Below are 14,060 nucleotides of genomic sequence, written 5' to 3'. Positions count from 1 at the left end.
CACCTACTGAAAAGCCCAAGGCAGAGGTCAGTGCATAAGTGACCATCCTTTCGCTCGAGTGCACGGTCCCCTCCATGCGGATGAGAAAAGGGACGAACAAGATTACTTACTCCACATACTGAAATTCGATTGCTCTCCCTCGTCATTTCTCTCATTTCTTCATTTCCTTCCCAAGTCTTTTCTCATCGTCAGTCACCGCAGAAGCTCACCTCGAGTCCTTCCTCCCGGCACTGACTTTGTTATTGATACTCTATCAGACAAACCAGCGAGCAAGACAAGTAACAAGTAAAGTGGCACTCGAGGAGGAACGGGCTGACGAGAGCTCGTAAGTTGATACATTCTCCTCGTAAACAGGATTGACCACTGTTCCGTACTCCAGTCAACATGTCCTCTCCTACTTCACTTCCTGCTGCTGCATCGCCTTCCCCCGCGCCAACGAGCATGGACCAGGAGATCAATCTCGTCGACCTTACGGAAACGGAGTGCGATAGAAAAACTCTTCCATCGTCTCCTCTCTCGGGAGGAAATGTAATCTCGCCTTCGTTCCCTTCGACACGATGGTCACTTCTCCAACCAGCTCAAGCTACTCCACGAGCCACAAGCATGACACACTCTTTCCCAACTCTCACGTCGCCAAATTCCGATTCCCCGTCCGATCATGGCAAGTTATCCAAGAACGAGGCTCACACTTCTCAGCCATCACTATCACTCATCTCGAACAAGGATATCACTCTCTCGCCTACTCTATCAGTCAGAAGTTCCACTTCTCGAAGTAGCAGTAACCGTCTCTCTGCCAATGCTCCACCGTTCCAGCTCAAGCCCCGAGCGAAGAGTATGACAGTCAAATCATCAACCTCTCCCCCTTCTTTCTTCTCCGACACGCCTATCTCCGTCACTTCACCAGAGGTGGAGAAGACGATCTATGATGGTACCGAAATAGTGGAAGGAGTAGGCATCGAGAATCTCATGTCTGAACTTACACTTACAACCCCTCCGAAGATGTCGAAAGCTCTTGAGACCATCTCACCTCCGGTGGATACCAAGTCCGAAAGTAAAAGGAAGCGGGATGATGAAGATACTGAAGGTGATCATACCAAGAAACGAGAAGTTCACGAAGCAGAAACCACACCGACCGAAGTTCCCCCGATTGCTCAGGTCAAGCCGTCTCACACAGGTATAGGGAAGGCGACTGCGCCTCGACAGAACAAGGCTGATATACTACGGCTCTACTCGGTGGCGATTCCAAACGACTCTGATGCGAAGTCTTCTTTCCCTTCCTTTCCTTTCTTCTCATTCTCGACGCAGCCGGTCAATATTCCTCTGCCACCCTCTCCTACCTTGTCAGCTCAAAACCAACTCGAAGCCGATGAAAGTGCAACTGGCTCCCCGAAACACTCGCCTGTATCTCCTGCCCCACAAGTAGAGCTCGGCGAGGTTGGTTACCTTGATGCGGACAAGACTTTGGTGACGACAACTTCTGTTGTCGACAACGCTAAGAAATCCGGAATGTTGGCTATCACTGGCCAATCAAATATTGCCCCTCTCAGAGAGGCGTTAGCCGAGTTGAACCAACTAAGGCAGCTGTGGGTGGAGCTGGACAATGCGCACGGGAGATTCCACGGAGGCTTGGAGGAGGCGATGGAGCGTGTTCATCAGAGTGTTACAAGGTGAGGGTTGAATTTGCATGGTGGATGTTGAGCTGTGTTGTGGCTCATCATGTTTATCGTAGACACGTTTGCACAGATCCGACGATCCATCGATTACTCCAGACTGAACCTGACTTCCAACTGGGAGATCTGTACCAAGCTCGCATTTCCGCTCTTCAAGAAGAGAATCATAGCCTTCGCAGCGATGTGGGGAAGACGCGACAAGCCAATGAGACACTTTCGAGGGATTCGACATTTCTGCAAGAGACAGTAGCCAAAAAGGAAGAGGAAGTCGCCGAAATCCGAAAGGCGGCAGACATGTATAAGAGTCAAGCAGATAAGCTATTGATCGACAAAGAAGAGCTGGAAGATAAGAGTGACGAGCTGGAGAGAGAGAATCGTCGTTGGAAACAGCGGGATGCGAAGCTTGCAAGAAATTTCCTCGATTTGCAAGAGGAATATGAGAAGAAGAGGATCAGAGAGGTAAAGCATAGTGACGACGAGGAGGTGAGTCACGCTGGTCCCTGTTTTCGTACTAACAGAGCTTCAGCCGTCGTTCGCTGTGATACTCCTAGAGGGAGACGCAAGCATGGTCAGTATTGGTTCAATTCTTATTTTTCCACTAAACTGACTTCTGTCAAGTTCGATCCGACCTTGCTTGGGAGAGGGCGCCGTGGCGGTGAGTAAGACACCAGACTTTGAGCATGAAAACACTGAAAGACGTCTTCTGGTGAGTAGGAGAAGAAACAGCAAGGCGTGTTCTCGAAAAAACAGATGTGCTGGCGGAGCTCATCATGCCGGGCAACAAGCCAACTGTGATGTTGATACAGTTGTTCATGGACGTGGTGAGTCAATTTTGGACAATGACGAGTCCAAACTTAATGCGTCGAGACTACGGATGCAGGCTCGGACAACGAAACGTCTTAAAACGGTCAGTATCCTGGTGTCTTTACGGACGGAGAATAGTATTTGCACAACCGCTGACTGTTGGATGCATAATGTGCAGGTTGGCTCAATCGAGAGCTTTGCAAAGTTCCGTCTGTTTTGTGATGGCTTCAACTCACAACACGAGCTGTGTGCTGTCATAGACGTGGAGGGACCGGATGGCCCATCCGATAAGATCAAAGGTGAGCCATGCTGTGTCGTCAAACTTATGGGATCTCTCATCGAGATACAGCTCTCATGTCGCTATACGTTTCGAGCGACGCCTGCAAGATCATCCTCATCGGTGCCGAAGCTGTAAGTTGTTCCCCTGAACGAGAATTCTCCGTTGAGAGACCGCTGACAGTGGTACGTAGGCCAAACGGTATTTCACATACTTAAGACTCTGTCAACGAGATGGCAAAGCCGACAAATTCTATGCCGTCAGGTCGACTAGAGACTTTGAAGACGATCCCTTCTCCTTCCTCGGCAAAGATAAACTTCTATACATCGAAGGGTTGTTCCCAATCGACCCAATGCTGTGGGAAGAGCGCTACCAGGCCTCTCGAAGCCTCAAGGTTACGTCAGATATATCCACAGTCGCTTCAACTAATCCGGATAGACCGGCAAGCGTGGCTTCAACCAGAACGGCTCGTCCTCCCTCGCCCCTCGAATCCGGATCCTACACGATATCTGACCGAAGAACGATCGACAACAATCGCGGTCGAAAACCCTACTCACCATCTGATCGTGCTACCGCCATCAGTCCAACTCCCACGGAGGGCCCATACCAGCCAAGGATATACCACCGAGACGAGCTTCTCGGACTTCGAGGTACTTCAAGAAACGTCTCTTCCGATCGACCTCAACCTCCTTGGCTCCGAGTTGGATCTGCTATTGATGGTCTTGATCAAGTGGAAACCGACGATGAGCGAGTTAACCGTCTCCTTGAGGAGCGAAGCATGTACACGAATAGGCGAGGGCGACGTAGTCCTGCACCAGTCTCGCCGGCTGAAACCCCCAAAGCCTCACGGGCGCCGCAACGAGGCATGTTCAGTCGATCGTCTACTCCCGACACACCGACCGGGGGTAGACAGCACACAATAGTCGTTCCTATCGATGTGACTGTCGATGGATCGATAGGCGGTAGTCCGCCAGAGAGCGACGAGGACGAACCATCGGTACAACTCCCGCATTCTGCTGTCAAGCACGTGCAACGTCCAACTATGATCAAGGCTAGGGACGAAAACGATGGGATGGATAGACAGCACTCCTCACCTCCACCATCGACTTCGAGATCGACGAGCAGAGCGGAAAGTAGCATCAGTGGTGGAAGTAGGCGACTGAGCTGGAAAGAGCGAGCCTCACAGCAGATCCGGCGTTATCCGATTTCCGCAAATGACAGGATTAATCAGTACATTGGTCCGGTGTCAAGTACAAATGCGATTCCTCTCGGTTCGGTATCATCGCCGTCAGCTCGGTACTCCGAGCTCGGTTCTGGCGATCGACTCTACGGTTTTCGAGTTGCCGGTGGTCAGAACCTGAAGGTCAAGCGCGAAAGCGGAGAGTACCGAGTGAGTAATGACACAACGTGCTTGTTGTCTCTCCTATAAGGGTTGTGCTCATTTCGACATTGTTCATAGTAGTATCTCAGTACTCTCAATCCTAAACTGTGTCATCACTATTATCTCGAAGGTCGCTGCCCTAATCCATCCTGTACCTATGGACATGACTACAAGCTCGGCCTTAGCGAGATCGAAACCCTGAAGGCTCTCTGTAAAGAAATGGTACGCTCTCTTCCTTGTCACTTGGTCGGCGAGTATAGCTTTGCTGAAAGACACATGCTCCTGGCAGAACTGCTTCGTTGTTACTCGGGGTAATTGCATCAAGAACGAAGAAGATTGTATATACAGTCACAGATGTCCTGGTGGACGTCGGTGCACTCTCAGCGAGAAGTGCTGGTTCTTTGGCTTTCCCGGGGCTCATGATCTATGAGGTATATTCTCGTTTCTCTTTTCCTTTCCAATCCAGCTTTATGATTTTTCATTATTCTTTTCCCCTCCAGTATCAGGATTAAGACATCATGTATAGGTGTCTGTCTCCTCTATCGATTCATATATGCAAGTCCGAAATATCACGATCGTTAGGAACATCAAGTCATGATTTGCCACTGTGCCACTCCCGTCATTCACGCGCTTCTCGCCTCCACTTGGACGCGTCGATTTACTTTCCTGCTGAATTCTCAATTTCAATGTTCGTCATCTTCACCATCTTCACCTGCATACCTATCAATCAGACAAACCTATAATTGTGATAGTACAGTAACAAAGCAACACACATGTGTGCGATTCATCATCAACGTCGGACGAGATGACACCAAGTGTGAGAACCGGGCGGAAAGCTCCCGCTCCCGATAATGTCACGCCTTTGAGAGGAGGAGCGAGAGCGGGACCTGGTCCATCTTCACTAGCTTCGCGAAGACGGCGTCGTCAAGATAAACTCATCCAGGACGATGGGTTAGATGCAGGAGAAGGGGATGAAGCAGATCCGCTTGCTATGTCACCTATCAGATCCACACCTCGTCTTCGCTCATCCACGACAAAACGCGTTCCTGCAACTCAATATCCCCAAGGACATACTTCTTCTCCCGCTCCCACTATCCCTTCTTCGACACCTACAACGGCCACTGCTCGTAGAGGACGGACCTTTGCAGCCGCAATGAGAGTGACGAGGGCTGCCAAAAGGAAGGACAGGGAGGAAGAAGAGGAACTGGGAGGAGAAGGGGATGTGGATCTGATAGCCCCAAGTGAGGATGAGGAGTATGAGCGGTGGAGAGAGGGAAGGAGAGCAAGATTGGTAGAGCAAGCGGAGAATGGACCACAAGCCGTTGGCAGCCAAGCGGAAACGGAAGGAGAGAGAGAACGCAAGGAACAGGTTAACGCCGTGCGCCCAAAGAAACCTGATAAAGGAACGATGGTGAGCTTTCCCACCTTTCTCTCGTTCAGAAAAACATCCAGCTAACATCCCTTATCCAGCTCATAATACACAATACCCCACATCGCCCGAAACACATCTTCCAGACGCTGCTACCTTCGCCTCCCCAGCAACCACGGTCTAGATCAGCACTCTCTCAGCACTCGCAGCTATCGTCCCCATCGCTTACTTCTACCTCCCGCTCGATTTCACGCGAGACGTCACCTACGCAACCTCTGTCGTATAGTCAGAACGGGGACGATCCTTTCTTCCCCGTTTATACGTTGGAGTCTGAATCGGTGGAACCGAGACGATGGGAGGAGAGCGATGACGAGTTGGATCTGATAGGGAGGGAGAGTCTTGACCTGCGGAAGGAAAATGTGCAAGATGGTCGCGAGACTGGAAGTAAGAGTCCGAAGGTGGGAGAGGCGGATGCGGAAAGAAGTAGCAGGCAAGAAGACAAGCTCGAAGTGCAAAACGACGTGAGAATGTCTGCTATCGACAAGCGAGTCGAACCGTCGCTCCCGGATCCACCAGACCCTCGATCGCCCTCACCTAGACGATCCAGTACATCAAGTACACCGCAAACTGTGCCCATCCTCGACGGCTATAATGCTACTGACTTCTTGCAAGATGAAGGGAGATCGGGGTCCGCGGAACACTCTCATTCGCCAAGCCGATCCAATACACCGCAGACTATGCCCATTGTCGATGGCTACGAGTTTACCAACTTCCATCCAGCTTTGCCAGAATCAGGGCCGCCTGTCCACTCATTTTCGCCATTACAAGTCAAGTCCCCCTTGGTTACACTAGAAAGTCCCCCGGTATTCGAAACATTTGGCCCATTCTCAATCCTACCGAGATCGTTCGAGCTTGGAGTGTCGCAAGTACAATCGACCCTATCTCCTGCTAAAAGCGTGGAACCGCTTCAATCCCAGTCGCCTTCCTCTTCACCATCGCGACCGCCGTCTCAACCTCTCTTTGATAAAGATCTTCCCAGACATCCATCCAAATCCCCTACGCCTGACCCTCCGAGAGGTTCTTCGCCGGGCGCTGATTTGTCAGATGTTTTCGCCGCAGTCGCTGAATCAACACATGCTCCGCCTCCACCTGCACCAGTCTCCTTGCCTCCTGCCGATCCTGCTCTCGAGCAGTTCAGGACGGCAAGAACCTTCCGAACCCGTACTGTGCTTCAGTTGCAACCGTATACCAAAGAGCGACAGATATACGAGGCAGCCTTGCGGAAAGGTGGACTCAAGAAAGGGAAGAAGGCTATCGCTGACGCGAGGGAGATCACACCCAACGAGGAGGACAAAGACGAAGAAGGACAGGTGGACGAAAGCTCAGAAGCGAGTGTCGAAGCTGTAGAAGCATCTGAAAGAATCGTCATTGGAAATACTCCGCCGTCGAAGAAAGCCCGGACGCCCAGAGCTCTTACAGACGCCGACTATGACGAGTATTTCCTGGAACATGGTACTGCGGCGGATGAAACGGATCCCGAGGTCTTCCAGGAACTGCAACAGATCGCGAAGAGGAGATTGAGGGCTGCTAAAGAAGACCGGAGAAGGTTGAAGGACGCTGAGAGGGAGAAGAAGCAATTCGATAGGCTCATGAGGGAAATGCATGGGGAAAAGACGGGTTCCGAAGACAGCGGACGTGTGAGTGACATTGGAAGATCATGGTTGGGGTTGTATTAATAGCTGTATATCTTGCAGGAACAAGAGAAGCAACCCGAGAAACGGAAGAAAGAGCCACCAAAAGCTCGAGCTGATCCTGTGAGGCGAACACCGGGAGGTACCAAGACGTATGCGCGGAAAGAACGAGGGCGACCACAACCACCTTTACCTCCGTCATCTGGTTCGGAGAACGAAACACCTCCCCCTGCTTTCCCCCTGCCTCTCGTTTCTCCTGCTAAGAGTCATACCGGTACACCAACTGCGTCGTTTCGCACTGCCGTATCTGGGAGCAACGACATCGATATTGACATCGGATATGGCCAACCTCAATCATTCGCTTTTGACGAATTTCCTCTCCTCCAATCACCTTCGCTCCGTCAAAACTCGTTTATCGTTGACGATATATCTCGCTCTCCCCCTATACGAGCACAGATCTTGGATTCTGACTCACAAAGCGATTCGAACTCTTCCGATACAAGCGCTGTTCACGATACAAGGAAGAAGATTGCAAGACGTATGATGCCCGCTGCTATGCTGAAACGTCTCGAAGCTGAGGAACTAGCACGGCAGAAACGGAAGGAAGAGAAAAAGAGGAGGGAGCAGAGAGCAACGACATCGCCGATGCGGCCTGGACGTGCTGTCGTCCGGCGTGGTGGTGGACATGGAGGACAGGACGATATCGCGGCGATGTTCTCAGATCAAGAAGACGATGACGATACTCCACAATTAACCCCGTTTCGTCCATTGACGTCCAACTCGATCGGGCAGCCCATCGTCGTGTCAGATGGAAATGACTCGTCCTCCGAAGCTGCGGAAGATAATCAGACGGAACAAACACTGGCTCGTTTGCATCGAGGCGACTTCGAAGGCATCGTTGCAGGGAACAGATGGAAGTCGACGGAACCGAAACGACGGGTCGAGTCTCGAACCAAGCATCGATCATCGCATGCTCGACGACCGGCACTGGGCTTAGTCAAACGCGTTCGAGCTCCTTTGAGTGAAGGAAACAGAGCCATGGTTCAGACCCGAATCGATTTTCCGACCTCGGACAAGTCTCTAGTGCAGCCCACAAAGAAGAGGAAGCGCAAAAGCCAGCATTCACATAAAACACGTCCAGCTATCCGTCTTGACGATCACGTCATCTTCGCGACCGCCGATTTTGAATTCGAGAGTCAAGACGAAGATCGAGCAGTTCCTCCTCGTCCGGCTAAAATCCGTCCCTTTGCAAGGACGAAGTCGACCTCGCTCCCTGCGCCCGCGGCAGCAGCTGTGCCTACGACGGACTTCCTTGACGCTGGTATTGGGAAGGCAAGATCGTGGGCCAACTTCGATCGGTTCCCGATAGATTTTGATATTACTCCACTGCCTTCTGGTCTGTACTGTAACGACGAGTCGATACCGGGCAGTGGACGGCTACGAACCCTTGTAGGACAGTTGAGAGGAGAACCAACGGAGACGGAAGCGACCGACTCAGTCACAGCATATGGACTCGATCTCAGCAAAGATATGACCTCGACCTCGCTGCAGGAGGTCCTCGGGTTGGTGTTCGATGCGATATATCGCCAAATTGTAGCGATAGCCAACGATGATGCGGAAGATTCACTCGATCTCTCGCCTTTCGCCTTCCTCGGATCATATGTCACATCATATGCTCATGATACTGACGAGCATTCTCACGCCTTGGGATCCGGTATCGAAGACGCGATCCGCCAGTTGAACATCAAGCTCGACAGCATCGATGTAACTCGGTCACGAGCTCGTTCCGCCAAACATGCTATGCTTCAGCTCCGATGGGCCCTCTGCGACCTCGCCATCCATGTTGCCGCTCTCAAAGGAGGGTCCGACCCGACATCACCGACATTATTCCAAGAATGCGTTGTCTATTTAATCTGTCAGCTTCTTTCCGCTGGATTTGACAAGACTATTCGACCTCTCAAACTCATTATGAGGGGCGAGGCTGACTCTGCAGAGATCACGGATCTTTCCATTACTCTTTGGATCTCACTTATACACTGTACCTCGGCATGGGACCAACAACATCACTCTCCCGAAGGGACTACTTTTATATCATCCCTCAGTCGGGCTCTCGACCAGGCTTTTCATCTTGACCAAACAGGTCCAATCGCGGCAGAAAGGATCTGGTTCTTGATCTTTGGTCTGTGTGCCTTGTCACAATTCGATGTAGATGGCAAGATTAGCTCCGTTTTCATTTCGGTTCCGCGATGGTCACTTGTCCGACGAGCGGTCAGTCTCATCAAGGTGGCATTTGACGAAGAAGGTGAGAAGAAAGCCAAACTCGATCAACTTCAAGGTCGAGATCGATATGTCAAGGTCATGATGGCGCGATGTATTCGTCTGTCAGCGGTATGGCGATGGTCTTTCGATCGCGAGAGTTTCTCCGTTGCGACGCGAGACCTTGGTGTGATTTTCAAGAATCGACAATACAGGAACCTACCGACTGAACCTTCGGTAGACTACCCGGACTTCATCACGCGTTTCGATATGTCGCTCACAGCTGCGGAAGATACGAAACGCGAGACAGCGTTCGAGCTGTATCTCCGATTGGTCTGCGTGGCAGCCTCGGACATCATCTTGACTGCTCAGTCATTGACCGAAGCTCAACAAGCCGAGAGGGATGTCCAACGATTGGTCATGTCCATCATCCCGGTCAGTGCGGTGAAATTCAATCGGATATTCCCACCTTCAGCGAAAGATCTAGGTCAACTCATCAATCGATATTCGACAATGATAGCGGCGTGCTATTTCTCCCCCTCCTTACTCAGCTATCTGTTGGCCAACTCGAGGAAATGGTCATTGTTCGAACAAGCGGACTTTGACTCGAGGCAAATCTGTATTAGAGGTTTGATGTATCTCGCCGTAGCCTGTCGACATCATCAACAGCCTCTAACGCTGGTGGTGGATCGTCTTGCCGAGATCTTGAGTACGCTACAAGGCGAGTTGGAAGTGCATGGCCAACCGTCAACAGTTGCGCCGGCTTTGGCACCGGGTAGACTGGAAATCGAAAGAACGATGGTTTTGGTCGTCACTTGTTTCAGACAGATCATCAAACATCACTCATTTGATGTGGAAGAACAGGCGAAAGCCGTCTATCCAGACCCATGTTTACTACATCAGAGTGAGTAGATCTTGTTCGCTTTTACTGTAAGGTTTGAATGACATGTCCTAACTCGTGTGTGCGTGGGTTGGTAGGTTGGACGATCAGGATATTCGATCTGGAACTTGCCAAGGACTTGAAGTGCGGCCTGGAAGTTATCGCGACGATCCAAGCATTCCTCGATACTCGAGCTTCGGCATTACCGCGACTGGCGAGACAGCGACGAGAAGCGAAAGAGAAGGAGAGTCACCAGAGCGAAAGTATGGACGAGTTTGGATCGCTTGGGATCGATTTTAGCGATGTGGATGTCTTAGCTCTAGGTGGTGAGGTGACAAGTCATGAGGAGGATCCGGTCGAGAGACAAGACAAGGAGTTTGCAGAGGTGAGTGACTCTGTGCTTCCATGGACAGCAAAGAGATGTTGGTGTATAAGCTGATGATGGGATCAATCGAGTAGATCATTGAAAGCGTTATTTCGCCAAAGATATACAGGCTGTTATCGGATATGCTCCCACCCGTGACGGAGGATGACGATTCCGACATGTCCCACGAGGTGGATCGTCAGATGTTCATTAGCAAACTTACCAAGTGTTGGTCAGATTGCGCATCGGTCTTGGTTGTAGAACATCAGAAACTGGTGAGTGCTGTTGCGTTCTCCACCTTAGTATCGTTGACGCTAATGAGAGTCATATGTACGTGATTGTAGGATTGGTCGACTTTTATCTCGCCTTTCGGAAGACAATCTTGGGCACGACTAGGTGACGAAAGAGGCCGAGTACAAGTCGGACTGCACTTCATGCTAAACGTCGCTCAACTAGATCCGGGCAGTTTCATCGTGAGCCGGCACTCCTCTCTACCTCATCCCCCGTCAATCGATATTGAGCTGACCTCTCTCATGCAGCATCATGAGGAAGATTTCATAGCTCTTTTCTTCCAGATCATCGGAACGGATAGAGTCACCGTCGAACATGAATACGTCTCGTCGTTATTGATAATGCAAGGAGCGATGGATCATCCTCTTTTGACACCTCTGGCTGGGATCGAGATGCTGGAAAGGGAGTTGGATCGGAATGGCTTCATGGATGTAAGAGGGCTTATGTTGAGAGGTGAGTTTGAGCGACTTCGTTCTGCCCTCCCGATCACTTCTTAACCACTGGTCGCACAACGCTGTCAAAGGCCATCTGCTTTTGAAAAGCGAAACTGATACAATCTTTGACGAGCGCAGCTATATTCGAGGCGATTCCCGATCTGTTGAGATCACAACGCACGCCCGCATCAACAAAATCGTTCGTTTATAGATGTATAAACCTCCTCGTGTCATCGTTGATCTCGTACGAGAAGGTGAGTAGTCTGCCAACCATCGTTCTCCCGTCTCTTGTGACAAGACTGCACTCAAGCTGACTGACCGACTTTGTATTTTCACCAATAGTCAATCGACCCTACCAAAGTGATTCACAAAGAATCGTATCATGCTTTCGTCGCTACCACGATCAAGGATTTGACCCGATTAGCAGGAGAGTATATGACACCGTTATCTGTACCTGGTTTGAAACAATTGTTGTAGGCATTCTAAGCACTATCACTCGCATTGTGTACATAGTCATATACATGCATGGGAACGATCGAAAACAATGATACAGTCCAACGAACACGTTCGTATGCTCCATACTAAGTCTGGTATTGCTTTCCTATTTCCAGAGACAGATCAACTACCACACTCCACTCTTTGATTGGGAACGCTGCACGACTCACGAAGGAATTTGGCAATAGTCTCCAATTGGATGTTACTCGTACCCTCGTAAATGGCTCCAATCTTGGAATCTCGCCAATACTTTTCGAGACCAACTTCGCGGACGAAACCTGTACAAAGCGAAGAATCAGCATTGCCGCTCATGTGAATGTTGTGCCCAACGACTCACCTTGACCACCTGCCCATTCGATAGCTTGGCCCGAGGCCTTCTGCGCAACGACGGACGAGAAGTATCTACAAAGCCGAGCATCAGCGTGCTGCCCAGCAAAGAGGGGTTATCACACTCACTTGGCCATAGCAGCTTCTTTCGTGAAAGGTCTTCCTTCCTCCTAGATAACAACACTCTGTCAGATCACGAAAGGCACAATATGATCCAGACCCATGAACCAGAACGCACCTTCAACCTCGCAGCATTGTAAGTCATCAATCTGGCCGCCTCAATTTCCGTCGCGACTTCTGCAAATTGGAATCCCATTCCTTGGAATTCTCCAACGGGTTTACCGAATTGTTTTCGCTGGAAAGCATAAGTGAGGGATTTATCGAAGGCGCCTTGGGCTAAGCCGACCATCTGAGCGGCAATACCTATACGTCCTTCGTTGAGGATTTCGATGGCAATCTATAGTCGGACCCGTAACGTCAGCAATGTTCCCTACCTTCTGAAAGGTAGTCTGAGCGACCGGTGGAAGCTCACCTTGTAGCCCTTGCCGATCTCGCCGACAATGTTTTCCTTGGGGATCTTGACATCGTCAAAGTTGAGCAGACAAGTTGAAGAAGCTTTGATACCGAGCTGGATGGAAGCCAGTCATCAGCAATCTGAGAAACGGTCAAGCACCTATCCATACTACTCACCTTCTTCTCCTTCTTAGCAATCTGCACACCCATATCCTTAGTCATCACGAAACATGTGATACCCTTGTAACCCTTTGACGGGTCAACGTTGGCGAAAACCTGAAAACAGCAGACGGAGGAGCTATCAGCTGGTGTCGGACAGGTGTTCTACGATCAGCTAGACTCACCAGGAAAGTCTCAGCTTCTGCCGAGTTTGAGATCCACCTTCACACCCATTCTGTCAGCCTGGCTCTTCCTTCATTCAACGCAGGGTTTGACTAGCCTACATCTTGCTTCCGTTGAGAGTGTAGAAATCGCCGCTCTTATCGAGCTTGGCGGTGGTTTGCAGAGCGAAAGCATCCGATCCGGAAGCAGGCTCTGAAAGGCAGAACGAGCCGACCTGAAGTTCACGCCCAACTTGATTAGCCCTCTCTTCGTGACTCCTCAAGGTAGAATACCATGAAGGGATAGATGTGTTCTACTGACCTTAGAAGTGGCAAGATCGGGTAACCATTTCTCCTGAATCTCGGGACTACCATAGATCCTCAAGACCGTGTTGACGAGTGTGTTGTGAACATCACACAGCACCGCGACGGAGGGGTCAACACGGGCGAGCTCCTAAAAAAATTATGTGTTCGTGTCAGTGCCTGCTTTACGATCATCCTCGCTGGCTCTGATGTTATACACTACTCACTTCGATGGCGATGATAGCAGAGGTGAATGAACACTCTGAACCGCCGAAATCCGCTTGAGTCTCAATACCCATCAACTAAAACACACCAGTCTCATCAGCTCGCTCAATCAGGTACCCCAAATTCTGACAAGGTCACGTTGCCACTTACGCCATTGTCAAACAACCCTTTTATGATCTCTGGATCCATCTGTTCCTTCTCATCCATTTCTATCACTCTAGGAGCGATCACGTCGTCTGCAAACTTCCTCACAGTCTCACGAAGCATGTTCTCCTCTTCTGTGAAGTTCCATAATGAGAGTGGGGTATCGATCGCTTCGCGAATAGTGTTCTGGACTTGGGCGACAGGGGCGGAGGTGCGCAGCGTTCGAAGAGGGATCGGGGAGACGAGGGGTCGAAGGAGGGAGGATCGTGCGTGCAAAGCGGATCGAGACAGCATTGTGAAGGTGTAGGGAATGGCG

At 50.6% G+C, this 14,060-nt stretch overlaps 3 protein-coding genes across 3 annotated transcripts; 2 read left to right on the top strand and 1 right to left on the bottom strand.

Annotated features, from left to right (window-relative positions):
- Positions 1–384: 384 nt before the first annotated feature.
- CI109_103117 (uncharacterized protein) lies at positions 385–4,180 on the top strand (the record flags this gene model as incomplete). Its single annotated transcript, XM_032001504.2, has 8 exons — positions 385–1,667; positions 1,730–2,153; positions 2,197–2,238; positions 2,289–2,325; positions 2,385–2,491; positions 2,653–2,773; positions 2,824–2,885; positions 2,945–4,180. The coding sequence occupies 8 exons, from the start codon at positions 385–387 to the stop codon at positions 4,178–4,180; spliced, it is 3,312 nt and encodes a 1,103-aa protein (XP_031864394.2).
- A 757-nt stretch (positions 4,181–4,937) lies between these two features.
- CI109_103116 (uncharacterized protein) lies at positions 4,938–11,894 on the top strand (the record flags this gene model as incomplete). The annotated part of the gene is made up of 9 exons (XM_032001503.1): positions 4,938–5,543; positions 5,603–7,198; positions 7,256–10,352; positions 10,427–10,713; positions 10,788–10,967; positions 11,037–11,165; positions 11,232–11,436; positions 11,556–11,671; positions 11,760–11,894. The coding sequence occupies 9 exons, from the start codon at positions 4,938–4,940 to the stop codon at positions 11,892–11,894; spliced, it is 6,351 nt and encodes a 2,116-aa protein (XP_031864393.1).
- A 104-nt stretch (positions 11,895–11,998) lies between these two features.
- Positions 11,999–14,038, bottom strand: CI109_103115 (uncharacterized protein; the record flags this gene model as incomplete). The annotated part of the gene is made up of 12 exons (XM_032001502.1): positions 11,999–12,018; positions 12,083–12,190; positions 12,250–12,314; positions 12,369–12,409; positions 12,478–12,696; positions 12,772–12,867; positions 12,930–13,028; positions 13,097–13,133; positions 13,196–13,308; positions 13,395–13,526; positions 13,603–13,677; positions 13,751–14,038. The coding sequence occupies 12 exons, from the start codon at positions 14,036–14,038 to the stop codon at positions 11,999–12,001; spliced, it is 1,293 nt and encodes a 430-aa protein (XP_031864392.1).
- Positions 14,039–14,060: the final 22 nt, after the last annotated feature.

Source organism: Kwoniella shandongensis, chromosome 5 (assembly GCF_008629635.2).
Source record: "Kwoniella shandongensis chromosome 5, complete sequence".
Lineage (NCBI taxonomy): Eukaryota > Fungi > Basidiomycota > Tremellomycetes > Tremellales > Cryptococcaceae > Kwoniella > Kwoniella shandongensis.
The sequence above is the reverse complement of the archived record's forward strand: the minus strand, read 5'-3'. Positions and strand labels throughout refer to the sequence as shown.